The 16,238-nt window shown below is 53.9% G+C and overlaps 2 protein-coding genes and 1 non-coding gene across 3 annotated transcripts; 1 reads left to right on the top strand and 2 right to left on the bottom strand.

Annotated features, from left to right (window-relative positions):
• Nucleotides 1-53: 53 nt before the first annotated feature.
• Nucleotides 54-8,837, bottom strand: LRRC20 (leucine rich repeat containing 20). The gene is made up of 4 exons (XM_076338165.1): nt 8,660-8,837; nt 7,335-7,484; nt 5,508-5,675; nt 54-665 (listed from the first exon to the last, which is right to left on the bottom strand). Exons 1-4 carry the CDS (start codon nt 8,739-8,741, stop codon nt 514-516), a joined length of 552 nt encoding a protein of 183 aa, XP_076194280.1. The 5' UTR covers nt 8,742-8,837; the 3' UTR covers nt 54-513.
• A 378-nt stretch (nt 8,838-9,215) lies between these two features.
• TRNAE-UUC (transfer RNA glutamic acid (anticodon UUC)) lies at nt 9,216-9,287 on the bottom strand. Its single transcript has one exon. It is a non-coding gene; the product is annotated as a tRNA-Glu (tRNA).
• A 155-nt stretch (nt 9,288-9,442) lies between these two features.
• On the top strand, nt 9,443-12,976 carry EIF4EBP2 (eukaryotic translation initiation factor 4E binding protein 2). The gene is made up of 3 exons (XM_076339425.1): nt 9,443-9,589; nt 10,341-10,517; nt 10,621-12,976. Exons 1-3 carry the CDS (start codon nt 9,451-9,453, stop codon nt 10,650-10,652), a joined length of 348 nt encoding a protein of 115 aa, XP_076195540.1. The 5' UTR covers nt 9,443-9,450; the 3' UTR covers nt 10,653-12,976.
• The last annotated feature ends 3,262 nt before the right edge of the window (nt 12,977-16,238 follow it).

Below are 16,238 nucleotides of genomic sequence, written 5' to 3'. Positions count from 1 at the left end.
AGGAGAAGACAACTGATAACTGAAACTTAGCAAATACAAAAAAATCCCCACACTGAACAGGAAAACATTTAATCAGGCATTTGGCACATTGCCATATCAGCAATTCAAGGGGGAACCCTTACAGCCGCAGGGATGCCCCCCACCATCCTGGCCCTGGACCAGGGCAGCAGATGCTACCTATCACCAGCCAGGTGGGAGGGATGCGGCCAAGCATCCAACTCCCCCAATTTTACCCAAACCTCACACCGCACGCATCCCAGCTCTGCTTCCTCCCCAAGCTCTGGCAAAACACAAAGCAGGAGATTCCCCAGCTCGGGAGCTGGCAGAGCCATCCCTTTGCAGAGGAGACCCGCTGCTTGCTTTTTATTAAGGAGAAAAAAAAAAAAGAGGGACTGGCTGAATCGCTGCGGGTTTGGGATAGAAATAGCAGCATAGCAGGGACTGACCTAAGCCAAACCACTCTTGCAGGCAGTCGCCCTTCGGGAGAGCTCGCCCAGGCACCCCGAGACCCTCTCAGGCTTTGGGGACAGGCTCCTCCGGTGACAGCAGCAGGTCGAAGGGGATGAGGGGCCGGACAAGCAGCCGCACCTCGGGGCCGACAGGGTTCGCCCGCAGGTTGAGGCTCCGCAGCGATGCCATGGTGGCCAGCTTCTCCACTGGCACTTCTGCAAAAGGGAGCACTGAGGTGAGCACCCATCCTGGCGTCGGCTGCCAGGGAATTCAGAGCAGCAGAGGGGACAAAAGCCGCAGCAAGATGGGCAGTCTGGAGCAAACCCTGCTCCCACCGGTTTCCATGCTTTTATCAAACCAGAAACTTCATCAAATAATATTAAGTTATATGACTATTCAAATGTCTTGGCAAGGTGCAAACACCACGATATTAAATGTGGACACTGCCCTCCAGTTCTCCTAGTACTGAAAAAAAACCCCACTGGGGTGCTAAACTGGTATTCAAAGACTTATTCCCTTATTTTATTTCCAGTGTTGCAATGCCCACGAGTCCTCACCAGGCTAAAGGGAGAGCACATGCTCTTTGCCCTTGTTGGACAGGCTGCAAAATGGCTCTCGGCCATCGCCAGGCAGCCTCCTATTTTGCAATTCCCACAAATTCAGGTGTTTTCTGCTAGAAAGGGTTGCTAAAGGAAACCCTTTTTACATGGGAAAAAAAAGTGCCTTAACCTGCAGGTCTCCGGATGGTCCCAATGCGAATCCACTGAGAGTAGAGGAATGAGACCCATACAAAAACCTAACCATTAAGATCGTTAAAAGATGATAGATATAGCTTTTTGTTACAAATCACAATATTTTGAGCTTGAAAAGCCCACCTGCCTGAGTTTACCAAGAACAATTTCTTTTTAATTTGACCACAAAAATGACAACAGCCTTTTATATCCCCAGCTCTGATTTCTTCTGCCAATACTTGAAGCAGAATTGCAGTGTTGTAATTATAGCTGGGCCGGTGATTATGCAATTTTTAAACCATGAAAATTATTTTATGCTGGAAAAAGACTCAAACACCTTCATGGCTTTTTTCTTTTCCCTCCAGAGAGCAGTGCTATTTTCTGTAATACACATATTTCTTAGTAGCACATCTCTCTCATCAGGCTGAGCTTCACATGGATTTTTTTATACCTCTTCTTTATGGTGGATTTGTTCACTGCCACTCCTCCTGTATCATTTTGCATTTTTTTCCCCCTTGATGCACAAAAATATTTTTTTTTAATCGATTTTCCTGTTTAATGATCTTATAAGGCTATGCAGAGTGATAAACCCCCATTTTGCTTAAATTTAGGGAGTTAAGGAAAGTATTTTAGGGAGCAAGCCTTGCCCAGGGTGGGAACAGCCCAGCTCTGCAGCTTAATTCAAGGTAAGGAGCAGTGACTCACCCCTGGCATGAAGCGACAGGCAGGGCATGCAGTGCAGCCTCTAGCTATATGGCCGTGCCATGGGAGCCTCAATCTCCTCTATAAGCAACCCAAAGCATCGCTTGCCAACTCCCCAATGGATAAGGCACTCGTGTTTGAGCCTGAATTATTCATGCTGGCTTCACCAGTTAAGCAAAAAAAGGGGGGGAAAGGCTTTTTTATAATTAAAGCAAACAGTAATTTTATCAGATCAGAATATGATAATAAGTGAGTGAAAAACCTAGCTCCTTCAGATGAAAGGGCTGCCGAAGCATTGGGAGGCATCCGAGGAGACGGATATGAAAGGGCTGCCAAGGCATCTGAGGAGCTGGGTAACAAACACTAACAGCCCCAAAGGTCTCGCAGCTACGTACAGCTGCAAATTGAAGGCAGAAGGACCCTGCTCAGCTCAGCAGAGCCACTTCCCAGTCACATTTTGGCATTACCCGCATCCTTTGGTGGGCACCAGCTCCTGCCAGCCTCCTCCAAACTTGCTGATGGAAACCCACTCACTGGCTCCTCTGCAGCTATTAACAAAGACACATTTTCCATGCCATTATCCCAAATTAAGAGTGGCTTTCTTTGATACTCAAGAGGAGAAAATCAGCCACAGTTGCCCCCAGCAGCAACCTGTCCAGCCTTGCTAGTGGTCTCCAGCATCCCCCTTGCTGCGTCAACATCTTCTGCATTAATCCATTAATCAAGGAATAAGGGAAAGAGAAACTGAAGCTTCAGGCACCGAAAAACCCCATGGACTTGGGAGCTGAAAATGCTAATTTGATATCACTCTAATTAGCAGGGAAAGAGTTAAAAGCACTGACATTAATATATACACAATTACATTCCAGGGGTAAGAGCTCATTGATATGAAAAGGGCAGTTCATGGCACTAAATGTCTCCTTTCAGAGCCCACAGACTCCCCGCAAGCATTAATTAATCTCCTTTTACTCCTGTTACCCTTTAGCTGGAAAACATTACCTACCATCTTCAGCTCAATATGTCTTAATAGGTGACTCAGCCCTCTTTCAGCAGGTGCTTTTAATCTGGTTTGCAGCTCTGCTATCAGCTCCTTCAGCATCACTGAGAAGGCAGAGGAGGACAGGCAGGACCAGGAATGGTACATGGCTGCTGCTGCTGCTGCTGCAGCAGCAGCAGCAGCAGCAGCAGCACCACCACCACCACCACCACCAAAACCCAGCCATCTGCAATATTCCTACCGCTACAGAAAGCCCCAGTCCTCCCCAAAACTCCATCTCCTACCCATAACCTGTTAGAGCATCCTTCTCTCACCTATTGGTCTTTCATCTGGAGCAGGGTCCTCAACTCATTATTGGGCTAAGTGGGGCAACCTGGGTCCCAAACTATAAAACCCTGCAAAAAGGAGCTCTTACTCTTTTCTGTGCTGCTGGAGCAGTGTCCTTCCTATGCTGGGCTGGCTGGAGGCATGTAGGCACTGCTGCTGGAGAACAGCACCAGGATGAACTTTCAGGCATCTCAATAGCTTCTCCAAGGATGTGCCAGCTGCTCCTCGTGAGACCCTGCTGCCAAAACAGGGTTCTCAGCTAGCTGTAGTGGGTGAGTTGTACATGCACGCAGAGGGGGAAAGAGAAGATGCCATCTCCTGCAGCCTGACCTAAGATCTCCTGGGGTGAAATGAGTGTGAAGAGCTCAAATCCTACTCAGCTGTTAAGGAAAAGCAAAATCTGTGCTGGTAGATTCAAGCTGATGGGCTTTCCTTAACTCTCCTTCCCCTGTTGTGCCAGGCTAGTGTGGGAGGAAAAGGTGTATATATAAATACAAGCTCATAAATGATATATAAAACTGTATTAGCATATAAAAATGCATATATATATAAATGCAAACTCATGTGCAGATAACTGGCACCAAAGCTCATCCCACAGCCTGGCTGCATGCTCCCAGGGAGCTTGGTCCCTCTGCTAGCTCAGCTTTGAAGGCTCAAGGGCAATCCAGGAGATTTCACCGTGGTCCTAGAAGGTGAAACTGGGGATGAGATGCTTTTCATTGGATGTGAAGGACTTGAGCTGTTGCAGCTCTCTGGATGCTCCAGTCCCTGGGAGGCCATCGTGTAAACGAGTCCAGGAGGTATTGGGGAAGGTACCCAGGAGTGATGCAATTGTCCAAATTTTTGTTTCCTTGGAAAAATGGGCTGCAACACCAGTGGCTTCCTAATCTCTACCTCTTCCCTTTCCAGAAAATGCATAAAATAGGCTAATCTTACCTATTTCTGCAGCCAGACAGCATTGTGCTTGTTACTAAGATATGTCCCTGAAACATTTTGGCTTGAAATTGTTAATTTCTACCCTGTCATTATTTTTCTGAGTCTGATAACAGCAGCCAAGGGGAGCCTGAATGTGTGGTGACCAAGCCTGGCAGCCAGGTTTTCTAGCTACCCTCTCCTCCGGGATTAATTGAGCTGGGTACAACCCTTGATGCATCCTTTCCTCCCTGCATTTAACCAGGGAAAAATGCAACAAAAAGCTGCATTCCCTTCCTGCAGCAGCCTGCTTGCACAAAATGAGTGGGAAATACGAAGTTTGGAGACCTCAGGTCCTTCATCAAGCCTGACTGAAGTTGGCCAATTAAGCTCAAAAAGCAATGGAGGGAACTGAGAGTGAGACAGCTCTCTCCAGAAGGTGGGAGGAAAAAAAAGGGGTGAGGAAAACCCATGTCTTTTGCTGGCTCTCATGGAAGCAGTAAAGTCTTGCATTTCTACAGGCATTGCCAGGGAGCAGCTGATGCTGTTAATAAAACTTGTGTTGCAGGGAGCAGCTTTCCCAGCAGCAGCTGAAGCCATCCCAGATAAAACAGCAAAATTGGGTGGACTTGATATTCGTCTCCCCGGGGATCCGTGCAGGCTGTGGGATGCTCCAGCCTGGGCTCTTTGAAAGCTTGCTCCTAAGTAGATCCCCTTTTATCTACGTGCAACAGCTGCCCCTTTTGCCCAGCTTTTGGGAGCTCCAAAGGCTTCAGCTTTGCGCATGAAAGATTTTCCTCTGACTGCAGGCTTGGGGGACTAGCTGCTCCTACCATTCCTTTCATTTCTCTTTTTTAGGGGATTTCGTAGTGTTATGGCTCCTATTTGCTCTAGGAAATGTTCAGGTGGGCTTGTGCCCTTACTTTGCCTGGCAGCAAACATCCCAGCCCAGCATCCTTGGGGCTGGGTTCTGCAGTTGGGTCTATTTTTTAATTAAATCTGGTGATTTTGAGTCACAGCTGGAGATGCCTTTGAGAGCCATATCCCAGTGTGGTGAATGGGGCTTGATTCCCCATATGCCTGCAACAGCTTTGCCCCAGGAAGGCAGCGCAAGCATTAGCAAAAGCAAGTGGCTAACAAGGCTCTGTCTATTTAGCATCTCCCCTGCACTTGTGTGCCCTTCCCCATGCCGAATTCATGCTCCTTTTGCTGGATCACTAAGCCATCCCTCGGCGTGGCTGCATCCGCAGGGGATGGCGGACTGTGAGCAAAGCTTCGAGCCAGCATCCCTCCCTGCCCAGGGATGTGGATCCGCATCACCGCTGGGAAGTGCAGCTGCCCTGGGGTGATGCTCATCCTCACCTCCAGTGGGAAAAGGTCCTTCTCACCTGCGATCTCGTTCTCTTCCAGGTCGATGGTCTCTAGGGTGGCAACGGCAGCCAGGGGCTCGGGGAAATGCCGAAACCTGTTGCGGGAAAGGTTGATGGCCCGGAGGTGCAGCAGGGAGGTGACTTCCTCGGGCAGGCGGTGCAGGTAGTTGCCTGCCAGGTTGAGCTCTGCAGTTTGGGGAAGAGAGGAGAGAGGTGGTGGGATGGGGGGGAAAAAGATGGTAAAATAATTAATGCATAGCTTAGTTTACAGCCTCTGTCCCCCATGGGCTGCCAGGTCCAACAATGGGATTCCAACTCTAAAAATGGGATTTTTTGCTCATCTCCATGGCTTGCCACCATACTTTGCCTGCTGTGAATACTGCCTTTAGGAGTGATATGTTTCTTGGCTTCCTCAGGCTTTCCTAATGAAACCTGTGCAGCATTTTGCAAACAGGGGCTGTAGAAATAAGCAGTATTTCTTAGTGAAGTTGGTGCAATTCCCCCCCAGTGGACATTTGTCATGGCTTAAGGCTAGTTTTCTATCTTCATGTGCCTGAACCCCTTCTGAGGTATAAACAGAGTGGTGGAAGAAATGTATTTATATGCAAAAAATATCTGTTCTACAGAGTTTAACCCTCTGTGATGCTTCCCCCTCAGAAATGAGTTCCTGTGGGGCCAGGAGCACCACTCCTGCATGACAGGCCATTAGCCATGGGAACAGGAACACAAATCCTGCTGTCCCAGCGCCCTTCTCCAGTGACACAGGGCTTTCTGCTCTATAAATACCCACACAAGCTGCCCTTCCCCTGCTAATGCCTGGTATTTATAGGTCCTGCCTTATTCAGGCTGGTGCAAGGCTGTCCCCAGCCCTGGGGCATCGCTCCCCTGTGACAGCCCTGCTGAGGCCCGGCATGTTCATCACCAGAGTGATTTGTTCACTGGCAGAGCAAAGCCCTTGCTGGGAAATGAGACCTTTCTTTTGCCTCAGGGCTTGCCGTGCTGTCCAGAAAATGAAAATGGATTTCCTTTGCTTGATGTGTTTCTTTTCTCCAGCCTAGGGGAGTTTTCACAGATGATGCTCCAGCTCCAGTACAACACGGGAAGCCTCCCCAGACGCCCACCATGGTGGCACTTGTGCAGTACATTGTATGCGCAAAATATTTGCTTTTAAAAGCTGCCAGAGCCCTGGGTGCTGCTGCAGGCAGGCAAAGCCCCGGTGCAGTCCCCAGTGTCCAAAACCACGGTGCTGGATGCTTTAGCATGTTTTAGCAGATTAGCTTCTGGCTGCTTTTGCTGGGCTCTGCAGGGACGTGTCCCCATGGCACCAGCCATGCACTGATGACTCTCTCCATCTCCTGCAGCGAGTGGAGGAGTGAGCAACTATCACTGATGTCTCACGATGGGGGCCAATTAGCCAGCAGCAAGCTAGCATGCCTCCTGCAGCCTGAAATGCCCCATCTCTGCCATGCACCATTATGCCTAGGCTGCCTTTCCCATCCTCTTTCATCCCCAGCCCCATCCTCGGAGGGAGATGGAGAATGATGAGTGACCCTGCAGCAGCCTGGCCGCTGCTGAGAGTGGCCAGAGGTGTGGCAGGGCATGAGTTTGGGAGGGTGGGTGAGAGCAAAACCAGTGCCCTCTTCCTGCAAGGGCCAGAAAAGGTAAAGGAAAATGGATTTTGGGGGGCTGAACTAGTGCTTGGAATGACGTGTGAGTGCAGAGGAGCAAAAACTACAGTGGGGAAACTCTCTGGTGCTGTGTCCTGTCTGTGGCTGCCTGGGGCCTCTTTTCTGGGTCCCAGGGGCTCGGAAGTGGCTGTTGTGAAGGAGTGGGGCTGTCCCTTACCTCTCAGCTGGCTGAAGGTGGTGACAAATCGGCTGGTGAGGGACTTCAGCTCATTGTTCGCCAGGGAGATGTTGTGGATTCCCTCGGTGACGCTCCTCATGGCTTTGTAGATGCCGATGGGGAAGGTCATCAGTTTGCAGTTGGCCAGATCTGCCCCCAGAGAGACCCAGGCACCTCATAATGCACCCAAGCTGGGATGGAGCAATGCTTTCCATCTTGTTTTCCACCCCTTAATGCTCAGTTTGCCTGTCTGAGTGCTGCCACTCATGGATGCTGTAATGTCCCCTGCTGTACTCCTCTCCATTGCAGGGATCTTTGCAATCACCTCCACAAGCACCAATAGTTTGTTCCCATCAGCAATGGGAACAAGACTGTTCTGCCCCTGCTTATTGTTCAACCCCACATCACATTGCATTTACCTCCACACTGCAATGTCCTTCTGCAAACCCTCATCCAGCTTGTCCATGTCTAATAATTTCAGTAATCCCCCTTCCCTATGGCCCTACCTCCCCCCCCCCCCCAGGCTGGGGAAGGTTGAGTATCACAGGGACACTTCCTCCACTGCTGATGGAGATGGAGCAGGGCTTTCCCTGGGTGTGCTCCTGGCTGGATTTCTCATGATGATGGGCGCTTGCCCCATGGCAAGCAGCGGGGAGGGAAGAGGATTTGGCTGTGCTTCTCACGAGTTGGCATTTTTGTTTCTGTGTTTCCCCTCCTGGGAAGTGCCAGGGGATGGAAACCCTGTATCCCAACCCCATGATGCTCACCCAGGCTCTGCCCCCTCCCCAAAGCCGTGGTGGGGCCTGCACAAGCTCGGTCCTCCCCACTTATCATCTCACTCAGGAAGATGTCGAGAGGCTGAGCGATGAAGCTCTGACTCTCAGCGTATGCTGGTTTATACCCCAGGGCTGGCAATCCAGCATGAATAAAAATGAGCAGCTTTTATCTTTCTCTTTTGATGAACTGCGCGTGGGTCTCAGATATTAGCTAGAAACAGGGAAATTGCAGCAAAACACAAATCTGACAAGGCGATGTGGGGAGAGGTCTGGCTCCTGCCATTGCTTGCAAAGGGGGACTTTATCCCTGGGGCATGTCCCGTGGGATTATGTGCCATCGCTGGGAACCCGCTCAAACTTTGGGAGGACTGAGAGCCCTTTGGGGGAGCCTGTCCCTTCCCCAGGGCTGCGGGAGCGTCGGGTGCAGCACCCAGAGGGGGGACCGACAGCTTTTTTTAGACCATGGCAGCAAAAAATAGAGCCCTGCTCCCAGATACCTGATCCTTCTCCAGGCCCCAAGTGGGAGCCGAGCCGGAGCGCCGGGCTTACCAAGGGAATCCGTTTTGTTCTCCACCGTGTCGTTCACCTTCCTGGCCACCCGGGCCACCGCCTCACCCATCCTCTTCTGCATGCGGGCACTCGGTCCCACCGGGGACGTGCTTTGTCTGGGGGGATCCACGGCCAGAGGGAGAAACCAGCCGCTCCTGCCCCTTGGGAGAGGGGTGCTAAAAATAACCGGCGGGATCAGCATTCCCAGGGGAGGGAGGGAGGCTGTGCTGGGGCTGGCATGGCTCTCAGGGTATGAGATTCCCAGCTTTCCAGGATGGTATGTTTGGGATATGGGGATACATCCCCTTTCCTGGTTTGGGATATGGGGATGCGTCCCCTTTCCCGGTGATCTGGGGATGGTGTAGCCCTCGGGGCACGGGATTCCCAACTTTTGGGGTTGGTACATTTGGGATATGGGGATATGTCCCCTTTCCTGGTGACTTTGACCAGCTCGGCTCAGCCAAAATGTTTGGCAGAAGGAGCCCTGGACACGACGACCCGTCTTGCACGGCGGGTCCCGGTGGAGGACGGGACCCCCCCTCCCCCCAAAACGCTCTTCCCACGCCGGGAGTCGAACCCGGGCCGCCTGGGTGAAAGCCAGGAATCCTCACCGCTAGACCACGTGGGACGGCGCGGGCTGCGCCGCCCGCCCCCGCGCCTGCCCCCTGCCGGCGGCGGGCGGGGCGCGGTTGCGCGGCGGCGGCGGCAGCGGCGGCGGGGGGGGGCGATGGGAGGCGGGGGGGGGCGGCGCCCGCTCCGCGCCGCCTCCGCGGGGACAATAGCGCGGGGCCATGTCGTCCGCCGGCGGCCGCCAGCCCAGCCAGAGCCGGGCCATCCCCACCCGCACCGTGGCCCTCAGCGACGCGGCGCAGCTCCCCCCGGACTACTGCACCACCCCCGGCGGCACCCTCTTCTCCACCACCCCGGGAGGTAAGCGCCGGCGTGGACGGGGCCTGCGGGGCGGCGGCCGCGGGGCCGCGCCGGGGGAGCGCTCCCGCCGCTCGCCCGCCTCTCTAAACGCCACCTATCGCGCGCCTATCGCGCCTATATCGCGTCTATATATCGTGTATATATAGCGCCTGCCGCCGGTTGTCCTTGAAGCAAGCGCTTTGAGCAGGGTTTATTAATTTTCCGGGGCATAACGGGGGGCGCAGAGGGTCCCGGCGGGGGCGGGAGCTGGCCCCCGGCACGGGGGTGGCAGCCGACCCCAGTGGGACGTGGGCACCAGGGGCTCGACGCCCCACGGGGTGTCGGCAGGGAGGAGTGGGGGGCTCTGCCCCGTCCCGCTTTGACACCCCGGGGGCGGAGCATCCCTCCCCCCAAGGCGGGGGAGAGGGACACAGGGGACGTTTCGGGGTGCTGCATCCGTCGGCATCCCCAGGATGTGTTCCCACCCCTGCCATGAGTTTGCCAGGCCTCTGCACCGGGACGGTGGTGAGCGCCCGGGGGCAGCTGGTACCCAGGTGCCACTGGGGGTGTTTATCCAGCGCCAAATTATCGCCTGCCGTGCCCAGATAAGAGCGGGCAGAGCGGTGGCAGCAGCGTGCACCCCCCCTGCCCTCCCCGCCTATCCTTGGGCTGCGGCGGAGGTCCTTGGCCAGGGTGCCCGTCCTGCCGGGATTCTGCAAACAAGCGCTGCCAGGCCAGATCCCCCCCCATCCTCCTCTCATCCTCCCCCCAGGCACCCGGATCATCTACGACCGCAAGTTCCTGCTGGACCGACGCAACTCCCCCATGGCTCAGACCCCGCCTTGTCACCTCCCCAATATTCCCGGCGTCACCAGCCCCGGCTCAGCCGTTGAGGAGCCCAAAGCGGACGCCAACAGCCTGAACCACCAGGAGGGGAAGCCATCCACGGGTAAGGGACCCCCGGGGTGGGGTGGGGGGATTTGGGGTGGGGTGGGGGGATTTGGGGTGGGGGGTGGCCTCCCCCTAACGCTTCTCCCCTTGCCTCTCGCCAGGGGACGACGCTCAGTTCGAGATGGACATCTGAGCGGGAACCACGGAGAGGCAGCAACTCCCCAGACCTGTGCACACCCCATTCGGCTTAGCAGGATCCGTCCCGGCGAGGCAGAGGCGGCAGCAGTCCCCGCCGGTGTCCCTCTCCCCGCCCGCCTCCCCTCCTCTTTCCAGGGAGCGCGGCTCTGGCTTCTCCCCCTTTGCGGGTGACTGGTCCCAGCATGTGCCGGATGGAGCATCCCTTCTGGATCTGGCCCTATTCATCCTCCTCCGCCCGCCAGCAGCCTGATCTCCACCAGGCTTCTTTTTAAAACATCCCTTTGCCTCTTCTGCCGCCTCATGCTCCCCCTCCAAAAAAACCCCCTCCTGTTACCCCAAACCTCCTGTTGCCGGCAGCTTGGCGGTCCGGAGCTGCATCATCCCCTTTGCCCCTTCTCCCGGAAAATTTGGGCAGCCTCTCGGGAGGAGGGGGAAAGCATTGCTCCTAAAACCGAGCGCCTGCTTGCACCCCGGGGCAGGGTTTTTTTTGGTTCCCCCGGGACCTGCTGGCATTCAGTGGAAGACAACGTTGGCAGCCCATTCCCTTTGGTGCTCCGGGTGCCCACATCTCTCTCCAACCCGGATTTCTTCTGTCTCAGCCCTTGGACAGGGGGCTGCGTCCCCGACCCGCCAGCCAGGACTCAGAGCGACGTAGCCATATGTTACAAAAAACCCCTTGCTTTTATTTTTTTGGTACTAAAAAGGAGCACTTTACCGGCAACGCTTCTTTTTTCGGGCTGGGGACGAGCGCCTCCGGGAAAGTGCTTTCTAGTGCTTTTTTTTTTTTTTTTAATCCCCCCCTTTAAAATGTGAATAATACAGGAACGAAATCCCTCGGTGCTGTTGGATGTCTCAGGAATAGCTGGGCGCCCAGGGGGGATGCGGGGTGAGGCGCCGCAGGGATGTGATGCTGTGGTAGGGAGCATCACGGCTGCACCCTGGGCGCTCTGGTTGCAGGGTGCCGGCGTCGGTGCCATCCTCCAATTGCTTTTCGCACCGGGGCTTCCCCCGGCCGGGTCGTGCTGCCATGGATAAAGGGTTTCTGTGTTAAACTCCCTGCCGCCGGCAGCTTTGCCAGCCTGGCACGTCGTGGCCATCCTACCTGTGCCCGGCATCTTGAAACCCCTCGGAGATAGGATTATTTTTTTTCTCCTCTCTTGGTGCGACTCTTGCCTTGAAGAGCAGCGTTTGGTGAGGGCGTGCGTGGCAGGGGATGCTGCGGCGGTGCCGTGTTCTGCCCCCCAAGCCCGCCAGCCCCCCTATTTTTTTTACTGCCTGTTGGGAGCCATCAACAGCTTTGCAACCTTCTCAAGTGCCATTTTATCAGCCCTCACCTGAGTGCCTGCTCCATCCATCCATCCTCCCTCCCTCGTTGGGGTCATCCCCCCTCCCGGTACCCAGCCCCTGGGACCCGTCGCCTGCCGGGGCGGTGGCTCTGTGTGCTGTGGATGGGTGCGCCCCACGCTGGCATCCCTGCTGCAGGCTTTGTGCACTTTCCGTCCGGTAATTTATTTCTCTAGGTGTGTTTGGCGCGGGTCGGTGTGGTGGCTGGTTGCGAGCTCCTATCTTCCAGCTGCTTTTCTCGTAAGGGGCGGGCTGCCACTTGTTTTGGGGGGGAAAAGCAAAAAAACCCCAAGGGAATGGGATTTCTCTCCCATCCTTTCCCTTGCATGGGTAGCGCTCGGGGGGATGCGACGTGAACATGTAGCCAGCTGTCGTAGGCGCATGAGTGAGTGAGTGCAAGTAGAAATATGTATATGCGTGTGGGTGGGTGGTGATAAGACACACACAAATATATATATTATATATAAATAAATATATTTTCCTTAAAGTGAAGATCCTAGGAGGTCTGTTAGGTCCTCGGATCAAGGGAGCAGTAGGGGCAGGGGGCGAGGACATCCTTTGTGAAGCGGGGACGGCCACCATGGATGCAGGACCTGGTGCCCTCGGCACAGCGACTCGTTTCAGGAAACCTGCTCTCCAAGCCAAAAAAAAAAAAAAGAAAATATCTGAGGACAACTTAACTTACGGACAGGAGCCGGAGGGAAGCCACTCTTTTTTTCTAAACGCCCCCTTTCCCGACCTCCTTTCGTCTCCATTCCCCATCCCAGTGACTTTCTCCCGGTTCTCTTTTATAACTGGGCTCGGGGCTGAAGAGCAGGGAGGGAGTGCCTGGCCTCACCGGGGCAGCTCCTCTGCTAGTCAGGGTATAGATTTGGGTTTTTTTACCGTCTCTTCAAGCAGGTGTTTGGGAGGAGAAAAGCTCTTGCCAGTGGTTGCTGTTACAGTGAGATCAATAAAGATCTTGGTTCTATTAAATTGAGGTGCTGGAGGTTTCTTCTGACCATGACTCAGGGTGCGGGGGGGATTTTTCCCTTCCCTTTGGAGCAAACACTGCCTGGGCTTTACCCCCCTTGCAGGTCAACCCCCCCTCGCAGGTCAACCCTCCTTCCTTTTTATTTTAGCTTCCCCCCCCTCAAATTCTTTAGGTGAGTTGCTTTCCAAATTTCCAGTTTGGAAAAAAGGGGATCCAGGCCAAAGACAGTAAATCAGGAGTGAGCCCCCGCCTCTCGCTGGGCAGAACTCAGTGTTACGAAGAGCAGGGCATGGTCAAACCCAGAACCAACAGCCAAGGGTTAAGGTGGGACTCGATTGCAAAATTTCATGTACAGAAAAATCTGATTTTACCATAGAAAGGTCTCCCACGTACAAAATTGCTGCGAATTGGTCATTTATCCTGCACCACTGGGGGCGGAAATGTATAGAGACCTCCTGGGCATCAAACCAGAGAGGTGCCAAAGAAAGTCCCGCTTGGGACATCTCCAACCCAGATTCCAAACGTGCAAATAAACCCCTGAACTTAAGCCGAGCTTAAATTGCAAACCCCCAGCAATTTCACACGCTGCCGCCAAATGCATTTTTGCACCAACCTGGGGGTACCCCTCCGTGACCCCTTCCAGCTGATGCCGAAAGGAGCGTATGTCGTCACAGCGCCCATCCCTGTCTTGCGAGCGCTGGGCAGGTTCCTGAAATGTCGGCTGCCGTGCTAAGGCCATCATGTAAACTGGGTTTTAGCTGCTGGGGGCTGCAAAGCTGTTGCAAAGCCAAAGGTGCCTTGCAAATCAGTGCTGGCCAAGGAGAGAGCATGGGGGCACAGCCACTCCCATCTGGGCTCATCCTTGAAGGGCCTTAACAGCCCTGAGCAGCCTCACCTAGGGTCCCCCCGTGCCCAGGAGCACATTCAAGCCCAGCCCCTGGCCTGGCTGCATCTCTCAGCCCTGGCTGCCCCATCTCTGCTGCTCCTGGAGGGACCCAGCCCAGGCTCGTGCCCTTGCAGGGGGCTGTGCTGATGCAGGTGTGTTGCCACAAATTGTCCTGGTCCAGGATGATTGTCACTTTAATAATGTATATATATATTTAAGTTTTAAACCAAGCAGCAGCAAACTCAGCCTTTTTTTATACCATCCACTCTGTATGGGGGGGGTCTGAGCAGCAAAAGCCTTTCCCCCCTAGTAGGAAGGGTGCTGCAGGGTGGGTGGGAGCAGAGTGTCCCCTTCCTCCAGCTGCAGCAGCTGGATCCTGGGGGTCCTCAATTTTTGTGGTTGCCTCAGCAAACTACTGGCAAATCCCCCTGGCACTGTGACCCCCCCCGAAAGTGCATCACTTCAGGATGCAGACCCTGCATGTGAAATACCGCGGCAGCATGCCGCATCCCAAACTGCCAGCGCCCACTCGGGTCCATGGGTGAAGCCGGGAGGGCGGTGCGGAGGGTGCCTAGGTTTGGGGGGGGCCCTCGCGCACCCCGGCTTGGCTTCACCTGGCGTGGCCCTGCCGTGACCTCCCGTGGATGTGAGCGCATACTGCAGCAGCAGCACCTCTGCTCCGCTGGGAGCCCAGGGCAGGGCCATCACATCGCACCATTACCCTGGTTATTATTAAATAATGACAAATTATTTTTGTTACTATACTCTTGCTTCTTGCACTCCTCTCCAGCCTGATCCTGAGTAGAAAAGTGGGATGTAGGAGGAGGGGTGGAGAAGGCAGTGAGGAAACCCCTTCCTTCAGAGCAGGCACCACTGCCTCTGGCTGTGGCTCCCCAAATTCTGGCTCTGCGGGTTGTTTCTTACCTGAATTCTCTGTTAAAGGTGTGCCTAAAGCCTGTCGGGGCAAAAAAATCTGGAGGAAAGCTGTGTTGCTTGGAAACAGGCAGCAAGGCTTTTTAAAAAATAAAATAAAATATAAATAAGACATTTTTCCTTCCACCACTGAATGGGAGCGGTGGATCATGGGTTGGTCTTTTTTAGTTCTGAAATGTTTGCAAATTTTGAAGCACGTGTACGGAGGAGAGGAGCAAGATGAAAAAAATGCTGATGAGGCATTTGGGAGCTCCCCTCTTCTGGGTTTGGCTTAGCCCATGCGATGCCAAGCTTAGGGGAGTGACAACTGTTTTCCTCCCAAATTTTTGGGTGCTTTATTTTTAATCCTGGCTTACAAAGCCCCTGCAGTGAGGTGCATGTGCGTGGGGAGCCCTGGCTTTTAGTGTGCTCCTTAGGGCAGGGGGAGTTTCTAGATGCTAATTTGGGAGCTAAAAATGGAGAATTAAAAAAAAAAATTGATAAGATTTCAGTCTAAGACTGAAGCTCTTAACTGATAGCGAGCTGTAAATGAGCTAAACCAGGGTAATTCCACATGCAGCAGGGTGAATGAAACCTTGGTTGGATTTATAGCTCTTGATTTGAGTTTTAAACTGGAGTAGCTGCTGTCTGTGCATGTGACTCTGCTGGGGTCTGCCCTGTGGCATTCGACTGTAAAATTAGGCAGACTAGAGGGTATTTCAGCTGAGCCAAAGGCTGGGAGCCTGGCTAGTATCTAGGATCCCGATTAAGAAACTTTTCAGCCCTGCTTTCCAGCCGTTACCATTTTCGGACTGCCTCCGGGCTCCGTTTACATTCCTGGCCCTCCTTCCCAGCGCCGGTGAATGTGTTAATGCCTTTCTTCTCTTTTTCCTTCAGCTTGTTGGTGTCCTATAAACATTTATTTGGCAGTGCCTCCCGGAGCAGCACAGCAACCGTGGATGGTGCTGGGTGCGAGCAAGGCTGTAGTGCTGGGGTGTTGAGGGTGTCTGAAGGCGGTGGGGTTGGGGTCCTCCTAGATGGATCCCTCTGAGGCCTCAGAGGTCAACGCAAATGAAATGGGGGAAGGCAGCTAGGACCTGAAAGAATTGGGTTTTAATGGGTTAGCTAAAATAGCATCTTTCTGCGGCAGCAGAATAAGTGCAATGCCTGCTGGCAACGAGGGAAGCCTGAAGTCATCTCATGGCTTTACTCTGTGCTGTGATGGAAACCAGCAGAGGATGAGCAGACCTGCTGGTACTGGCAGAGCCATCGCGGGAACCCACCACGGTGCCTGTATGTGCTGGGGAGCAGTCGGGTGGGCAGCAGCCTTATTTCCCCAGGCATTTGAGTGGCCCAAGCAAGGAGGGATTGCTCTGAGACTTGGGGGCCTAGAACTACCCTGATGTTTCAGAGGATGCCTCCAGGTCTACACCATGCCCTGAAAGCCTCCCGCAAGGTGGGAAGAC

This window comes from Aptenodytes patagonicus, chromosome 5 (assembly GCF_965638725.1).
Source record: "Aptenodytes patagonicus chromosome 5, bAptPat1.pri.cur, whole genome shotgun sequence".
NCBI classification, from domain to species: domain Eukaryota; kingdom Metazoa; phylum Chordata; class Aves; order Sphenisciformes; family Spheniscidae; genus Aptenodytes; species Aptenodytes patagonicus.
Note: the sequence above shows the minus strand (reverse complement) of the source record. Positions and strands in the feature narration are given on the sequence as shown.